The sequence below is a fragment of the Xenopus laevis genome, chromosome 1L (genome assembly GCF_017654675.1).
Source record: "Xenopus laevis strain J_2021 chromosome 1L, Xenopus_laevis_v10.1, whole genome shotgun sequence".
NCBI classification, from domain to species: domain Eukaryota; kingdom Metazoa; phylum Chordata; class Amphibia; order Anura; family Pipidae; genus Xenopus; species Xenopus laevis.
Window position 1 is genome coordinate 220,069,179 of NC_054371.1, and position 19,846 is coordinate 220,089,024.

The 19,846-nt window shown below is 39.7% G+C and overlaps 1 protein-coding gene across 4 annotated transcripts in view; it reads right to left on the reverse strand.

Moving 5' to 3' along the window:
* The window catches only part of wdr7.L (WD repeat domain 7 L homeolog), a 243,317-nt gene that overhangs the window by 71,395 nt on the left and 152,076 nt on the right, over positions 1–19,846 (reverse strand). For all 4 annotated transcript variants that reach the window (XM_018245183.2, XM_041580187.1, XM_018245178.2 and 1 more), the window contains one exon: positions 6,001–6,187. In XM_018245183.2, the coding sequence (XP_018100672.1) occupies positions 6,001–6,187 (187 nt within the window). The remainder of the gene's footprint in view (positions 1–6,000; positions 6,188–19,846) is intronic.

Consider the following 19,846-nt stretch of genomic DNA (forward strand, 5'->3'; position numbering starts at 1 on the left):
TGCATCCCTACTTGAATTTGAAAGCATTTCAAAAAAATCTTGAGTGGTTTCAAGATTAATCTCGATTCAAAAAGACTTTGAAAAAAACAAATCTCCTTCCCAAAATTAGAATATTCCATTCCCACTGATTTCTTAAGTCTCTTGGTGGATATGAGCTGGAGAAATGAACTCAATGTGAATTTGATATTTCAAAAGTTTTTAAATTTGACATAAAAAGAACTAGAATCACATGACTTTGATCAGTAAATCACTCATAATACGGAAGCCGATCCGTTTGCCTTTTTAAACACAAATCTCTGGAGAACTATTTGAAGATATTTGGGATTGAACTCTGGACCCCGGTGCTGCAAGGTAACAGCACTAACCACGGAACCACCCATGTAGGACCAATCTTGCTTTTAGGAACTCCAATCTTTCTGTATTTCACTAATTCAAAAGTTTTGCGGTTTGGCCTAGAAAGAACTAGAAGCACATGACTTTGATCAGTAAATCATTTATAAAAGGGAAGCCGATTAGTTTGCCTATTTAAACAAAAATCTCCGGAAAAATATTTGAAGATATTTGGGATTGAACTCAGGATCCCAGAGCTGCAAAGTAACAGCACTAACCACTGAACCACCCGTGTAGGACCAATCTTGCTTTTAGGAACCCCAATCTTTCTGCATTTCAAATATTTTTAAATTTGGCCTAGAAAGAACTAGAATCACATGACATTGATCAGTAAATCACTAAAAGAGAAGCAAATTAGTTTGCCTTATTAAACACAAATATCGGGAGAACTATTTGAAGATATTTGGGATTGACCCCCATGGTAACAGCACTAACCACTGAACCACCCATGTAGGACCAATCTTTCTTTTAGGAACCCCACTCTGTATTTCCCTTTTCAACCCTGTTTTTTTACTTTTTAAAAAATGAATTTAGAAAAAGATAAACTTCAATTACAAGTGGAGACCTTTCTAATTAACAGAAATACTCAGGGAGTATTATTTTGTCTGCGAGATAGTTCTGGTATCCCACAATCCTTACTCGGGGACATATGTATCCCAAATTCTAATCAGTCACTTCCTGACATATCCGTTTACTGTGCGCATTACTCTTAGCGCTGGGAAGAATAAGCACACGTGGCAGACAAAATGACTGCTGGAAATAGGAGATAAGATGAAAAGCAGCAGAGTTCATATAATCGTTAGATTCATGCTGTGCCAACCAGGACGCACCGTCGGGGGAGAAACCGTGTACTGTACAGGAGGTTAAAGAACGGGTCACTCCTCTGGCTCTTTAAACTATATCATTATGTGAAACGATAAATTGGTAAAGATTCTCTTGTCCATTATAGAAACAGAGCTGGTTACATTTTTTTTTTTACTAGAATTATATGTTTGCATTTACCAAAATAAAAACTACTGCAAAACAGTGCTGGACTAATACCAGCACCCACACTTACACGGGAACCCAAGATATTCAACCTTGTGGTGCAATTTAATTCAAAGGCTCAGTAAACTTTTGTTTGGTGAATGATGATCCCTGCTGATATAATTCAGATTATCCAATAATAAACAGATACATGAATAACTATTGAAAGTACAAGGCTGCAGGCTGAGTTATACAGGGAACTCTGAGTATCACTCATGTATTATAAGGGATAATGTACCCCCTACTGTAAATTATAAGGATATTATAAGTCACTGAGGGGTTGTTCTGTGACCATATAAAGGCACAAGGCTGCAGGCTGAGTTATACAGGGAACTCTGAGTATCACTCATGTCTTATAAGGGATAATGTACCCCCTACTGTAAATGATAAGGATATTAGAAGTCACTGAGGGGTTGTTCTGTCACCATATAAAGGCACAAGGCTGCAGGCTGAGTTATACAGGGAACTCTGAGTATCACTCATGTATTATAAGGGATAATGTACCCCCTACTGTAAATGATAAGGATATTAGAAGTCACTGAGGGGTTGTTCTGTGACCATATAAAGGCACAAGGCTGCAGGCTGAGTTATACAGGGAACTCTGAGTATCACTCATGTATTATAAGGGATAATGTACCCCCTACTGTAAATGATAAGGATATTAGAAGTCACTGAGGGGTTCTGTGACCATATAAAGACACAAGGCTACAGGCTGAGTTATACAGGGAACTCTGAGTATCACTCATGTATTATAAGGGATAATGTACCCCCTACTGTAAATGATAAGGATATTAGAAGTCACTGAGGGGTTGTTCTGTGACCATATAAAGGCACAAGGCTGCAGGCTGAGTTATACAGGGAACTCTGAGTATCACTCCTGTATTATAAGGGATAATATACCCCCTACTGTAAATGATAAGGATATTAGAAGTCACTGAGAGATTCTGTGACCATATAAAGACACAAGGCTGCAGGCTGAGTTATACAGGGAACTCTGAGTATCACTCATGTATTATAAGGGATAATGTACCCCCTACTGTAAATGATAAGGATATTAGTAGTCACTGAGGGGTTATGTGACCATATAAAGACACAAGGCTGCAGGCTGAGTTATACAGGGAACTCTGAGTATCACTCGTGTATTATAAGGGATACTGTACCCCCTACTGTAAATGATAAGGATATTAGAAGTCACTGAGGGGTTGTTCTGTGACCATATAAAGGCACAAGGCTGCAGGCTGAGTTATACAGGGAACTCTGAGTATCACTCATGTATTATAAGGGATAATGTACCCTCTACTGTAAATGATAAGGATATTAGAAGTCACTGAGGGGTTGTTCTGTGACCATATAAAGGCACAAGGCTGCAGGCTGAGTTATACAGGGAACTCTGAGTATCACTCATGTATTATTAGGGATAATGTACCCCTACTGTAAATGCCATATGAAGGCACAAGGCTGCAGGTTGACGCTTTGTGGCCATTTAAAAGCACACATCTGTAGGGTATGTGCTCTTATACAGCCTATGGAACTTCAAGGTGATTTTTTTCATTATCCAGTAATAACAATAAGCACCCAGTACAAAGCATTGTTGATTGAAATACATATATAATGAGTTAATACATTGATGGGGTTATATAATAAAAGCCACTAAGTTTGCCCAGTGAGAGAAACCCATAGCAACCAATCATTAGGTAGTATTTACTAGTCACCTGTTTAAATGTAAGAATCTTATTGGTTGTCATTGGTTACCGGTCCTGGGCAAACTGTGTGCCTTATATTACATATGAGGGTTTGTATTATTCCCCTGACCTAGTCAAAGGGAATCAAGGGGGCTAGCATTCCTCAGGCTAAATTGACAGGGCAATTATTTAGTGTACAGAAGTTCCCCAGAAGAATCCCAACATGTGCTCATGAGGACTCGGCACCCTTCCCTGGGAAACAGCAGACAGATTTATCTAGATTCTACAATGTGGAAGCTCAGGCCGAGCAGGATAACAAGTAATTAAACTGTCAAGTAGCCAATCATTCCACATGGGTGCCAGGGGTGAACATGTGACCTCACTTGCTGGCTCAATCTCTGACCACTGACAGCAAAACCAAAGCAATCAGAAAAAAACTGAATGGGCAGCTATAGCAACAGAAAATATCCAGTGAAAATATCCTAGTTGTAGGGCATCTACAGTATATTCTGATCTTAAAGCAATTCCTACCAACTCCACAAAACGCTACCTATATAAACCTGCACTCACACCCCCACACTGGGTTTTCTACAAGGGTTCGGCAAGCCAAGAGTTGGTGTTCCACCTATGGCTCAGTATAGGAAACATGGTGGCCAGACATGAAGATACAAGGTCCAACCCCTAAAAAATTGATGCAACAAAAACCACAAAATACCCCTGCCCCACTCGTGCATTTAGCATTGCGATGTTCATCAAAAAGATAAAACACGCGTGTATCATATCACGCAACAGGAGCAAGTTAAAGGAATACTTGGAGAATGCAAGAATATTAGTTGGCAGTAGTACTATATGCAAACTGGATGGATTATTGAATACAGACATGTTTACTAACATTGGAGATAAATATCTGGTGAGATTTCTGGAGATGTTGCCCATCAGCAATTCGATTTAAACAGTCATCTATAAGCTAGAAAACAAAAGCAAAGATCTGATTGGTTGCTATAGGCAACATCTCCAGAAATCTCTCCAGATGTTTATCTTCAATGTTAGTAAACATTAATTTAGATAAGATCCAGGAAGCTGCTGATCAAGGGGTATTATGGGAGTCTCTACTGAGTCTCTAGGAGTGGCTACTCAAGGAGATTAGTCACCCAGCGACAAATCGCCTTTTCTTCAGGCGACTTATCTCCCCTAAATGCCTCCCCGCCAGCTAGAATGTAGATCGTCGGCGGGATGGAACTCCTATCGATTCAGCTTTCCAAAGTCGCTCTAAGTTTTCTCATGAGGCAACCTCAGGAGACTTTGGAAAATGAAGCGTTCCAAGTGCCATCCCGCCATTGATTTACATTCTAGCAGGGAGGGAAGGCATTAAGGGGAGATAAGTCGCCCGAAGAAGAGTCAATTTGGCATTGGGCGACTAATCTCCCCAAGTAGCTACGTCTGCCACCACCCTAATGCTCCTGGCCAGTTAGCCTTCAGGCTTCAAGCAAATCATAACACCCTAGTACAATTTTATGAAATCTTGGTAAATAGTCAGCATTAAGCAGTTAGTGAACAGTGGCGGAACTAGGGGGGGAGCAGGGGGTGCAATTGGGCCAGGGCCCGCACCCCCTCAGGGCTCCCCGGTAGCTCGCGCACTGACGATTTCCAGCACTGCAAGAACACAATTCTAACTACTGCACCACCATGCTGGTTTAACGGTAAGCTAGTTTGGCTCATTCCCTAAGTCAGGGGTCCCCACCCTGAGCCACATTTAAATTTAAAAAGAGTTGGGGAGCAAGACAAGCATGCAAAAGTCCCTGGAGTGCCATATAAGGGCTGTGATTGGGTATTTGGTAGTCCCTATGTGGACGGACAGCCTACAGGAGACTCTGTTTGGCAGTGCACCTAGTTTTTATACAAAAACCTGCGTCCAAGTCAGGAATTCAAAAATAATCACCTGCTTTGAGGCCACCGGGAGCAACATCCAAGAGGTTGGGGAGCAACATGTTACTCATGAGTCACTGGTTGGGGATCACTACTCTAAGGTATAGAAAAAGACTTTTACTCTGGTTAGTACCTACACGTACACGAGGATTAGGATTAAGAAATCCTGCATTAAATCCAAATACGTCATCTTATTTAAAGTCATCCTAAATGACTGAGTAACAATAAATAAATAAAAAAGGAAATACAATACACTAAGGGGCCGATTCACTAACTTCGAGTGAAGGATTCGAAGTAAAAAAACGGTGTTTTTGGGCTACTTCGACCATCGAATGGGCTACTACGACCTTCGACTACGACTTCGAATCGAACTATTCGAACTAAAAATCGTCCGACTATTCGACCATTCGATAGTCGAAGTACTGTCTCTTTAAGAAAAAACTTCGACCCCCTAGTTCGCCATCTAAAAGCTACCGAACTCAATGTTAGCCTATGGGGAAGGTCCCCATAGGCTTTCCTAAGTTTTTTTGATCGAAGGATATTCCTTCGATCGTTGGATTAAAATCCTTCGAATCGTTCGATTCGAAGGATTGTATCGTTCGATCGAAGGAATAATCCTTCGATCTATTGATCGCACTATTTGCGCTAAAATCCTTCGACTTCGATATTCGAAGTCAAAGGATTTTAATTCCCAGTCGAATATCGAGGGTTAATTAACCCTCGATATTCGACCCTTTGTGAATCGGCCCCTAAATAATCAGCATATTTATTCTCCATTCTATTGAAATCATCTGACGCGTAGCTGTAAGCAAATCAAACATGACTTCTGTTCTACATTTTACCTTGGGGAACTGCATTTCAGAGCCAACAATGGTGAAATAAAAAACGGTATTAAAATATTAACACTTGCTTGACCTTTATATATATATATATATATATATATATGTTGAATATCAGTGTGATAAAAGGGGCATACTTAGCAAGTTGCTTTTCAGCATCAGCACAAAGTTCCAGAAGCCCCATCAGTACGGCGGACACATCCATGTAAGGCTCCCAAACTGTGAAACCTCGTCCAATCAAATCAATGGCGGTTCTGCGAATGGTGCTGTGAGGGGGTAACTTCGGACTGGGAGGCTGCAGCAGAAGGAACGTCAGAGCCTTGCCTGTGATACAAAAAGACATATCGATTTGGAAACGGTTCCTTCAAATGAGAGAAATTATTTTACGAGAGTTTACAGTAGCGTAAAAGGGAACATGTTAAAAATCAGCTTCCTCAGCAGAAACCCGATGGACTTCCAGAGGACATCGGCCAGAAAGCATAAAACTTAATGGGGAGGAAAATTGTTTGACAGACAAATCATTGCTTATGACACCTTAAGAGGCAGAGAGAATGGAGGAAGAGAAGCATGCACGGAACTCTGGAGCCAGCACCTTTCAGCGCTTTTGACATATTTATGAGGATCAGCATGCGTCGGTTAAACAGGAAATGCACTTTAATTAAACCGACTCTGAATAAACGAGAGATAGGAGTTATTTCAGCACAAGATATGATCCTAAAACCTCAACATTCTTTAAACTGTATTATCCACAAGGAGAACACAAAATATCCACCAATATCACAAACTGAGGATGCCCCAAACAGGTCAAACTTAATTTAAGGAACTGAAGCATGATGCAATGTTTAATCTGTGGGAAAGCTGTCATATCGGAGATCAATAGTCCCAGAGGAACATATGTTGCTGAGACAAATTCCCTTGTGAATCCGGCAACTTCCTGGGACTTTGACCTGGGAATAGGTATGTGTCGCTGGAAAAATTCTCACTCGACAATTGAACTTGCAGCACACAGTCATGCTGAGAGAGACTGGCCTGCTTATTTCTCCAGCTCCACCAATAAGTAAATAGTGACATGATTTGGCCAAACACATGGGCAGATATATTAAGGTTCGAGTTGTGTTTTCCTTGAAAATTTGAGTTTTCGAGTTGTATCTTTTGGTCAAAAGATTTTTGTGTAAAATTTTTCGAGATTTATTATACCCCGACCCTGGAAATAGCTAGAATCCGAAAATACACCATCTAAAACCTGTGGAAGTCATGTAGGAGTCAATGGCAGAGGTCCGTTGAATCATTTCAAGATATTAACAGCCTGCATGATGTTTGAGTTTTGCATGAAAACTGGAATGATTTGAGTTTCTTCCCATGGAAAACTAGACTTCAATTTATAGAATAGGGTTTTTCCCATTTCAGTTTTTTCTAAATTAAGATACCATTTGAGTTGTGATTTTATTCAAGTTCATTTGAGGTATAAATAGGTATAAATAAAACTCTAAAGGTGACCTTACACAGGGAGATCTGCACATTGAAGTGGGTGATATCGGGCTGATCCGATCGTGGGCCCTAGGGCCCAACGATGGGATCAGAATGGAGGCAAACAGGTGGTCGGATTGTGGGACCGCATCAATCAAAAGATGTGGCCGCGATCCAACAGGATTTTTTACCCTGCCCGATCGGCATTTGGCCGACTTTCGGCCAGATATCGATCGGGGATGCCTGTTGGATGGCCCCACATACGGGCCAATAAGCTGCCGACTCAGTCTGTCACCAGCTTTTATCAGCCCGTCAATGGGGGCATTAACATTAGACCTTTGATAAATAACACCCTTGGGGTGCTGGGTGGCAAGTGAAATAAATTGGGCTGTAAACCACATACAAGGGACAATGACTTAATCTGCACCAGGATTTTCCTGATTTAAATTGAGGTTCTTGTTAACAGCAGGGTGAGCTCCCCCTCTTTCATAGCTTGGAATTCTGTGTGTGCAGCATGCCTACCTGGCCTCCTACACTAAATACCATACAGAGAATCCTTTATACCCCTATGCCACATCATGGCTAATCTTAACACTTTACATGTTATAGTGTCAGTGAGGGACCAAAGGGATTTTAGAATCAAGTGTAGTCAAGGATAATTGCGGATATATGATTTGCTCTCTCAGTTTAGGTTAGTTTGTTATTTGGTGCTTTAAGAAATTAGTGGACAGGACACTCTATTTCCCATAGTCATGTTAACACACTGGAGAAGACATACCATAGATCGTTTTTCTTGTAGAGCACTTGAAAGCCTTCAACTTTTCTGTAGACCAAAGGAATATAGCATTCACTATTCAGTATATGGGAAGATCTGCTCATTCAGAAATAGTGACCACCAGTTGAGCGGGTTGAAATTTGGCCAAACATTGCGGGTTAGGATACACTCCCACACTGCTCCTGAAGATTCCCTTTCATGGAACCAGAGGTGCATACATAAGTAGAGTAAAGAGCGAGATGCCGCAGGTATGGGTTAGGTGTGTGACAACATTTTGCAGGGTTACGTTTAGATGTGGATTACATTTTTGCGGGTTGAGTTTTTCCTGACCTGCGCATCACTAGTCAGAAAGGTTGTCAAACGACTGGATCTATACCCAATTTTGCTTCTGAATGGGTGGGGCAAATTGTTTACATATAAAAAAGGGGTGCACAATAATTTTATAAACTCATAAAAATGGTTAAGGGAGTAAAGTTAAAATTGCCCAAAGTGTCAGGCATTCAAAGTGCGCTTCCAGTCTCAGTGTATATCACATTCTTAGCAAAGCCTGTCTATTAGTGATGTGTGGGTTGACCACCAGTTGGGCGGGTTTGGGTTGAAATTTGGCCAACCATTGAACGTTAGAGTTGGGTGTGGGTTAGACTGGGGTAGTAAACTTCCATACTGCTCCTGAGGATTCCCAGGCAATATTTCCGGTTTTGGTTTGGCAGTAGGTTAAGGTTTTGCAGGTTAGGATGCGGGTTGAGTTTTCCTGACCTGCACATCACTACGTGTCTATCGAGTGGAAGACGATACTTTCACATCCATCAGTTATCAATAGAAGGTCCAGTAGTTGAAAAATTCTCCAAGCATGTAGTAAAATGTGCCAGTTTGTAGTTTAAAAAGCTCGTACACTAGCCCAATTATGGAAAACATAAATTAAAGTTTAAAACGACCTGTACCATAATGCAGAAATGCTCTATACATTCTTCATACCAGTAACCGTGAACTGAGAATTTATTCACCAAAGTCTCAGCTCTCCTTGCTGGGGCAACAATGCACACACCCAATTTCTACATCTGGTATCTACTAACCCGGCAGGCCTATGATTTCTATTGTGCACAGCGGGTGAAGTTAAACAACCTCATGCAGGTGTGTGAAACATTACAGCAACACAGCGACAACCTACATCTATTTCTTTTTCTCTCAGCGTTGTGTCATCTGACAGCTTCATTCTGCAAAATCAAATATTTCCTTCGCTCTGCAGAAGAGACATTACCGACCAACTGTGTTTGGATAAGGTGTGAGCAAACAAGACCGGAGCACAAAATGTTAGCTCCTATATTACAGCTCTTTCTAAACGCAATAACATCTAATCCAACTTGTGTGGGATGAATATCTACACAAAGGCTCTTTAACGCTATAAACACATACATTTAGCAGATACCAGCTGTGGTTTCCTATAAGGTCTGCACCAGCTGTAATATGCTGTTCGTGTCTTTGTACTCCCTTATTATCTTTTCTGCAGCAGGAACGAGGACACTCAGGTCAGTTGCTGCAGCCATTTTATATTCAAGACCTATGCAGAGGTCAACAGAGCTGCTTAGAGAAATCTCTAGATGGCCTCACTTGGCATTTAAGAAGAAACCTAGAAGGTTATTACAGGAGGAAGCACTGGAAAATGTGCCACAATTGAAGTTTTAATTTCCAAGCGGCAAACAGAAACCTTCCGTGATTTTCACATGGGCTTACATTTTGCTTGGTTCCATATATCTCCTGAAGACGTCTTTGGGGCATATAAATTACATGCTCAAGGCAGGGATTATTAGCAAGGTCACTGTCAGCAGGCACACTAAATTAAGATTCCAACACAATTCCTCGGGGAGAATCAGTAGTACGAGACTCTTCCTCAGAACAATGAGCCTCCTCTTCAGAACAATAGATATATAAAAGAGAATCTGGTCATTTACACAGTTATTTCTGTTGCCCTGCTGAACTAGTGTGAACAGATGCCAAAGGTATAATGCTCTTTTGTTTTTACAGTAATAATAGTAATAATAATAATTTGCTCAATTATTTAAGCGTCAGAAAAAATCCTCGTATGTGGCGTATGGATTGAATAACTAGGAAGTGAAGGCTCACTTCTTCTTTAAGCATTAATAATGGTTTAGTAAATATACGTTCTATGGTTACCTTAATGAGTGGCGGTTAAGTCCAACTCTTTGTATGTATACAAATCCACACTACACTATTTTCAGTGCATAAGGGGCAAGGCGAGGTGAACTTTGGTAAAATTTAATAGAGAAAAAAGACTTTGGTATGCCATTCGCGTGAGCACGAATTTTCGCAGGAAATTTGCAAATTTAATCGCCGGCGGCAAAACGCGCTAATTCGAACCTGGCAAATAAATTCGCCCATCACTACGAGGGAGCCTTTTCTTTAGGTGTATACGCAAGGTTTTAGAGGGGAACCCTTTGCAAGGTGTACGTGCAAGTCACACAAATGGGTTCTCCCAGAAGGCTTGCAAGGTTTTCCTTGCACTCAGCAATAAAATGTAGTAGGGCTCCTTTGTACTTCAGATACTAGATTTAGGCCTTTTTCCATAGCTCCCACTGATCTAATGTGGTGTCAACTTAAACGCGGGCATGATTTGTTCAGTAACATGACTTAAATAGTAAGTTAAATTGAAAAAATGACACAGTCTAACCTTTTGTCTAAATAAAAACTGTCTAACGACTAGTTGATCTAGAGGAAGGCCTTCTGAAGCTTCTCTAATTTGGGGGGAAAATATTATTTCCTGACCCCAAAATAGCAATGGGACCAGTCCCTGGATCAACTTGTACTATAAGCTATCTCCCATATCCCTGTATTCCCTCACTTGCTAAACACCATCCAACCCCTTCTTATACCTATCTAATGTATCAGCCTGTACCACTGATTCAGGGAGAGAACTCCACATCTTCACAGCTCTCACTGTAACAAACCCTTTCTGAATATTAAGATAGAGCCTCCTTTCTTCTAATCAGAATGGGTGACCTCTTGTCTGCTGAAAGGAACCACTGGTAAAAAAGCCATTAGAGAGTTCATTATATGATCCCCTTATACATTTATACATAGTTATCATATCATATTAAAGAACCTCTTCTCCAGTGTAAACAATCCCAACTTGGCCATAAAGCCATGCTGATTACTGCTCATTAAGAGAAAGAGAGACCTGTCTAAAACTAAACTAAGCTAAGTACCAGAGGGTGTATTCCATCTGGCCCTGGTGTCTTGTCCACATTAATTTTGAGCAAACCTTCATTTACCATATCCTGCATCAACCACTGACTAGAATGAACTGAGCAATCTGTGCCTCAGTCTGCTGGGTCTTGAAACTATGACTTTGTAATTATATATAATAAAGAAAATAATTGATTAAGCACATTTGCCTTTTCTGTATCGTTTCTAACATTATTTCCATTATTTCATGGAGCCACACTTTCACACTGCATCTTTTTACTATTAGTATACAGCATTTTTTGGGGGGTTAGTCTTAGCCTCTGCTGCAATCAGTTTCTCATTTTCCATCTTTGCCCTCCTGATTGCGTTTACAACATTTATTACAGTGTTTATATTCATTACAAGCAGCTTCTGTCTGGTTTAATTTTTAGTTTTAAAACCCTTCCTCTTCTTACTTAATTGAGCCACATAGGGTGATCTTTAATTCTCTTACATTTACTTATTATTGGAATAAATTGAGAAACAGGAATGATTTCATATCATTTTAAATTACAACCATTACTGTTCTGTGTTTTAGTATAAAACATAATGCCCCAATCTATGCTCTGAAGTACAGCCCTTAAGGAACATAAACATGCTTTTCGGAAATTCAGAATCCTTGTTGCCCCGTGTAATTTTGCATTTTGAGGCAAAAAAAAAAAACAAAAGAGATAAAAATATGGTCACTATTACCCAGGGATTCGACTATTTGCACATTTGCTATTCGTTCTGGGTTGTTACAGAGAACCAAATCCAGTATAGAATGATTTCTGGTTGGCTGCTCAACACCTTTGACATAAAATTGTAATGCAACATGTATAGAAAGAAATTCCCATTAACTGACCTGGCAGTACTGTTGCTCCAGTTAATATCTGGATAATTAAAATCTCACATTATCATTACTTGCCCGGAATTACTTACCGTACTCGGAATTCGGCCAGGATTCATCCTTTTTCAGCAGGATTCGAACGAATCCTTCTGCCCGGCCGAACCAAATCCTATGAAAATTAGGGCCAGGGAGGGAAATCGCGTGACTTTTTGTCACAAAACAAGGAAGTAAAAAATGCTTTCGGCCGAATCCAAAATAGTGGATTCGTTGCAACCCTATTATTTATATTGGCTCTTAGATTCTGATAACAAACAGACTTACCCCTCCATTTTTCCATTGCCCCTGTCCCTCTGAAATAAAGTACAGCCCACTATATTTACTGCCCAGTCATGTAACTCATTCAGCCATGTTTCAGCAATACCAATTACTTCTCCCTCATACTTCTTCTCCAATACCAGTAGCTCCAGTTTTCCCATTTTAGCAGTCAGACCTCTTGACTTTGTAAACATACATTTAAGGGAAAATTTATTAAAGTTCAAGTTGTGTTTTCCATGAAAAATTCAAGGTTTCAAGGTTATTTTTTAGTAAAAAAATCTATTTTTCAGTTTGTTTTTTTTTTGATTTATTATTCCCCACCCTGGAAATAGCGTTCATCCAAAAATCTAAAACCAAGAATCTAAAATCTGTCAAGGTCATCTAGAAATTAATGTCAGAGGTCCCTTGAACCATTTGAAGATGTTAATAGCCTTCGTGACGTTCAAGTTTTTTTTTTTAGAGGGTTTTGCCTGAAAACTCGATCCATTCGCATGTTTTTTTCCCCATAAATCACGAGTTTTCTGGTTGTTAACACTGAATTAAAAGTTTTTTTTCATTCAAGTTTTTTCTTAAACTAATTAGTTGTGAGTTCATATTTTCCTTTACTATGCCCAATACCTCATCTAACCTATGTTCCACAGAATTACTCCCCCCTCATGCCTACTTTAAAATCCCTTCAAACCCTCTAGCCATTCTTGCCCCTCAATCATCCATCATCACTGAGGTGCAGCCCATTCCTGGCAAAGAGACCATAGCCCATTGAAAAAAAAAAATCAGCCCAGTTTTCAAAACACCCAAATCCCTCCTCCCCATACTAATTTCTCAGACATGCATCGGGCAACTTTGAATCAAGCCCCTAGAAATGGCCGACCCCTTGTCTGGTAGAAGGGCTTAGCACTATACCTGTTGGGCAATACTTTCAGTTCATTTCTCCTTGATAAAAGGGTTTAAAGACACTGATTACTGAGCCAACAATCTAGTTACTTCGAGCTAAAGGAGATTTTCACTACTGAAGCCCAACAGCTCATTCTCCTACAGATTTTTCTATATCCTTCAACATGCAGCCACAAAAATCAATCCTTTCAAGACAGGCAAAGTAAATGAATAAAGCACTGAATGTAAGTTACTGGAGACAGGGCATGGGCTTTTCAATTTAGCTGTGCGATACAGCACACTTGCTACAGGCATATTGTGTTATAAACCTCAGCAAAAAAATAAATAAAAGGAAGGCAACTGTCCAATGGGAAAGCCGGGTAGACCCTAAAACAAACATAAATCAGGGCAAACTAATTGCTAAATGACCATGGCCTTCCTGTGGGAATTATTTATCATATTCACTTACATTCCAATTAGATGCACCATGAGTTACAGTATGTTATTGCAGCATGAGCTAAATGAATTAGTAATAAGGAGCCATTTATTTAAATGTGTTGATAAATAGAATAAGGAATTAAAACCTTTCCCGGACCATTCTTGCTGCAGAAATCCGGCGTCAGGCTTTCTATGACCGGCAGTTGGCAATGTACATACTACTTATGGCACAGAACATTGACTCCAAGCTGGTCTGCACAGGTGTGTATGTCATGGAAATGTCCTTGTGCAACTCTAGGGAGCATCCCCTGAGCTCACAGATGGGTGTGGGTAGCCCAAAGACCTGACATGCCAGGAATGCCCCATGGCAACTGGATGTTCAGATGATTACTGTATAGTGCCACTTGCTTTCATACAAAACACAAAATATTTAGTATATCTAAGAGAATAATATATTTTCATTATTAGTTTTCTCTAATAAATTCAATTCTTTATTATTAGATACAGGGTACAAATAAAAGGCAAGGAAAACCGATCTTTCCGTAATTTGGACTGTCATACCTTAAGTCTACTCGAAAATCATGTAAAGATTAAATAGACCCAATAGGCTGGTTTTGCTTCCAATAAGGATTAATTATAACTTAGTTGGGATCAAGTACAAGCTCCTGTTTTATTATTACACAGAAAAAGGTAATCATTTTTAAAAATTTGGATTATTTGGATAAAATGGAGTCTATGGGAGACAGCCTTTCTGTAATTCAGAGCTTTGTGGATAATAACGGGGGGGGGGGGGGGGGGAGAGAGAGAGAGATTTATATATATATATATACCAGATTAGGAAGATAAAATATGGCCACATGGCATGAACTCTCATTGAATCTTTAACTGTCATCCCTTTCTGATTTATTTCTTTATTTATACATAGAGCAAGTAATGCTGGATTTCAATTTAATGCATATTTTATGAATAATGCCACAATAAACCCATATGTACATATGCAGATCTCTGAAATAATTTCCTGGAACTCCTGATGGGCCTATTCTTATACGAGACTATGCCCTGACTGGCACTTCCTACTTTACTATTTATCTGGCCTTATATGCCTAGAGTTAGTTGTGCACTTTGGTCCATATTGACCATACTGCTTGACTATCTGGCCATGTAAGACCAGTCAATGGCTAGACCTGATGGCTCCTCTTTATTACCTGTTCCACTGTTTCAACCACTCGGACCAAATGGAACAACAGAAAGGTACAGCGCTGCGAAATATGTTGGGACTACGGTATATAAATGCATGTTAATATAAAAAATATTAAAGATAGCAATATGCTTTTGTGGCCCATCATACAGTACCTGTCCATTCTGGCCCATGCCCTATTTCTCTGTGTATGGCCACATTTAGAGGCATAATTAGGGGACAATATATCTTTTCCAGAATTATATTATTCAACTCTTATATGTTTTAAACCTTGGTGGGTTCCACAATACTTGGTCAGTTGTTCCTTTAAATCAAATAACTATCTGGGGTAAACTCACTGAAAAATGTAGGGGGGCCTAGGTGCACATGTTCTGGATCTTCAACTTTTTGAATTCAAAATTGAATATAAAAAAATCTGTTTGCTCTTTTGAGAAATGGATTTCAGTGCAGAATTCTGCTGGAGCAGCACTATTAACTGATGTGTTTTGAAAAAAACATGTTTTCTGATGACAGGATCCCTTTAAACAAACATGTCCCTTATCTAAGCAGCAGCAGTTCATCATTAGGGGCTTCTCTAGAAGTTCTTTGGGACCAGAAGTAACTGGAAGTACAGGGACAGTATACACCCATTTTTAGTAAAGGTATTTTTATGTGTATGATGTCCCTTTAAGAGCCCCCTCTCCTGCCAAATTAAAATACCCTACCTTTTTCAGGTTTGTGCTATGAACTTATGACCCTTTGCAAAAAAACGTGAACAGGTACCAAGGAATGGTCCGTATTCTGATCCTTTGTCTTCAAAAACATTGAACTTGACACAATGCTCACCCGACTGCAGTAAAGGAAAATAATATAACAAAGGTAAATGGGCATTTGCAACTCTGCCCTTCTTACAGCCTGGACATCTTTGTTTAAACTTTGACTTGGCTTAAATGAAGGAATTAATATTGACAAAAACATCAACTGCGCTAATGAGTTGTTAGTTAAAGCAATAAACATGCCACATTAGAGTCAGTGCAGTAAAGAAGTAATTAGCCCTGCAAAAGCTCAGCTGATTGGAGCTGTTGAGTCTTCGCTCTTAACCTTTGAGTCCATTATCCAGTATAGGACAAGCAGTGGCTGGGCTAATGTACATTCCCCAATACACATCAGCTCTGCTACAGTAGCCAAAGACTGCATTAACCTGCATTAACAGCACTGGGTTAATAGAACTGTCTAATCATTTACAACATGCCTATAAATTAATCTAAAAAACGAAGGACAATATTTTGCATTAAAAAAAAAAAAGTGTATGAAGAAATGTATTCCGGGCACGTTTGAAGGAACACAAAAAATACCAAGTTATGTTTCCTATGTTTTATGAAGGCAGAAGCAAGGCCGGCAACAATTATTATAAATCAGCCACTGGAGAGAGTATTAAAATCTTGTAAGAAATGAGAGGTGGTGGGAAAAAGAGAGAAGTCATTTTAGGATGTGCGCTTCTTATTATTTATTTGCATGGTGCCAAAATATTTTATAATGCAATATACTCCGGGGAAGGATTGCAGAAGGAGATAAACAATATAACTAACGATTGGTATCTTCAATTACACCAGGTGAAAATTGTTGCAACAGTCAACTTGAAATATAAAGAGGAAGAGAGATGTTTAGAAGAGGAATGGGCAGAGGATAATGCTGTCTGGGATACACAAGTGGATTGTGCTTGGTTTACTGGAATAGCAACAACAAAGGATGGGGGATGTGGATAAGAGTGACGGCCCACGGTAATTGTAATATGGGGGCAGAAAGGAACTTCTTTAAAAGGAGGAATATACATTTCTTGATATTAAGATTATACTGACAAATGGATTCAACTACTCTTTATTTTTCTACTTAATAAAAATGGCAAATGGAACATGAATGGATCACTTACACACTGTAGTGCAGAGAGCAGTGTGCATAATGCAATTTTGGGTGTGAATTAACAAATGCTATAATGTCGGCATCATTGTGGTTATGTTCATAACAACTATGCTAGTTTCAGCAAAACAAAGGCAATTGCACAGGCGCATATTCGTGAATTGAGTGGCAGTTGCTGCTGGAATTTTTTAAAGTGGGGATGGTGTCACTTCCAGCATTAGCATGTGGAACAAGTCTGGTGTGTCCACTCTCGTGCTACCACCATGTCCAGATTCAGCTGGATGAATGTTCGCTTACCACCACAAATGAAATAACAGAATCAACCCTTCAGTGAAGGCTTTTCCCTAGGTAACTAGGAACAGCTCTTCTTCTTCTCTTCTGCCTCCAGAGGGGAAGGAATACATAACCCCATAGCTTCTGCACTGACAGGTAGAGGCCAACTTCAAGAAATGAAGATTTGGAGAGATTTTGCCTCTTGAAAAAAAAAAGATGAAACACTAAGGGGCACATTTACTATGGGTCGAATATCGAGGGTTAATTAATCCTCGATATTCGAATATCAAAGTCGAAGGATTTACTGCAATTCGTTCGATCGTACTATCGAGGGAAAAATCGTTCTATCGAACGATTAAATCCTTTGAATCGAACGATTCGACGGATTTTAATCCATCGATCGAACGATTTTCCTTCGATCACCAATTGCTAGGAAAGCCTATGGGGACCTTCATTAGTGCTCGGTAGGCTTTAGGTGGCAAAGTAGGTGGTCGAATTTTTTTTAAAGAGACAGTACTTCGACTATCGAGTGGTCGAACGATTTTTAGTTTGAATCTTCCGATTCGAAGGTCGAAGTAGCCAATTCGATGGTCGAAGTAGCCAAAAAAAACCTTCAGAATTCAAAGTTTTTTTCCTTCTAAACCTTCACTCGAGCTAAGTAAATGTGCCCCTATATATTCATGAAACAAAAAGAAATTGTGAGGGCTCGTTCTAACTCACTATGTAGTGTTGACCAGCTGCTATTCTTTACAGTGCCTGGAACAACCCATACTCTGGAGTTGACTAGCTGCTACAAACAACATAGAGCCATGATCTGCACACACAAAAGGGAAAAAACTCCAAGTGCTCCAATTCAGCCTGTTTAAATTCCTTGAAATACAATTCACGAAAATTGAGGTGAGGGTCACTGCACGTTCATACACAAGTTCTCCAGTAGAAGCCTTTGCATTGGTAGTCTCCCAAAAAGCTGAACTCTTCACCCACATTGTTGGGATTTGATTCCATTCAGCTACAAGGGCTTCTTCTGTACAGGCCTTTCCTATTCATGGAAACCAGAAAGGGCCTTCCGCAAATGGAAACCAAAAAGGGCCTTCTACAAACTGTTGCCAAAGTAGGTAGCATGGAATTGTTGAGAATGCAGTGTACACTGTAGCATTAAGGTTTACTTACACTGGAATCAGGGTCCCTCAGCCAAATGATTAAATACAGCCCCTGACTTAACATTTCACCCCATGCCTGGCATTGTACATGGTGATGTTAAGCTTGGGTTCAATCACTCGCCTATAAAAGAAGACCGTTCTCTAGACCAATAGTTTTTGTGCTTATGCTTCCAAACACAGTTGGGTAGCAATGCTCCACATAAAGACACATGATGGAATGAGTGATATCTAAATACTGTTGATCATACAGTGTTGCTTTCAAACTTCAGTTTTACAATACATAAATATAACTGGCCAATTAAACGTTTAGTAAAAGCAAGAATGGGCATACGTGTGCCAGCCTTTCCTGCCTATTCATGGCTTATTTAAACCAATGCAACAAGGCCATTTTTCTTCCTTTCAAATATCTAAACTCAATGAATCAAATGTGAAAGCAAGATCAATTTTGTTCCAAGACAGTAAATGAGCTTTAGATTTGTTTCAGTTTATGGAAGGCACCAAACAAGGCTTTACCTTAAACATGCTTTGAAGCCTACTTCACCTTGTTTTGGAGTCAAACACCAATAATTTTAAAGGACAGCCTTTATTTTTGACTTTGTCCTTGAAATTCTGCTCCTGAAGATGCCTACATCATAGACATATTCAAATATTCTTGGAACGGAGACAGCAGGAACATAAAAGCATTGTTTCTGTACCACAGGCACCCAGATAATTAAATATGATCACATGTCGAACATCAATCAGAAAGCTCAAAATGTGAAGAAAATAAAATGACTTGTTCGGACAACTCTACCGATCACTGATTGGTAGAGTTGTCCGAACAAGTCATTTTATTTTCTTCACATTTTGAGCTTTCTGATTGATGTTCGACATGTGATCATATTTAATTATCTGGGTGCCTGTGGTACAGAAACAATGCTATTATGTTCCTTTTTTCTGTGTTTAAAATAAGAATGGAGACAGGGAAGTCTATTTAAAGGAGAAGGAAAGGTTAAAACTAAGTTAGCCTTATCAGAAAGGTCCATCTAAATATACCAGTAAACCCCCAAAGTAATGTTGCTCTGAGTCCCCTGTCAAAAGAAACACTGCATTTCTTTCCTTCTATTGTGTACTCATGGGCTTCTGTATCAGACTTCCTGTTTTCAGCTTAAACCTCCAGGGCTTGGGCTTGAGCATGCTCAGTTTGTTCCTCTCCCTCCCTCCCCCCTCCCTTCTCTACTGTAATCTGAGCCCAGAGCAGGGAGAGACTCAGGCAGGAAGTGATGTCACACCACATTAATACTGCAGCTCCTATTCTAAACAAACAGAGAGTTTCTAGAGCTGTTACTCAGGTATGGTAAAACATTCTACAGAATAAATATAGCATTCTAGCTTGCACTATTGCAGCTAATCTATTGGCAATAAAATGCCTCCGTAGCTTTCCTTCTCCTTTAAAAGACAACGGGCATGATTAGATTCAGAAACTGGAATAGGACGGCCAATCCAACTTTCCATGGAATTTTTGTCTGAAACACAGGTT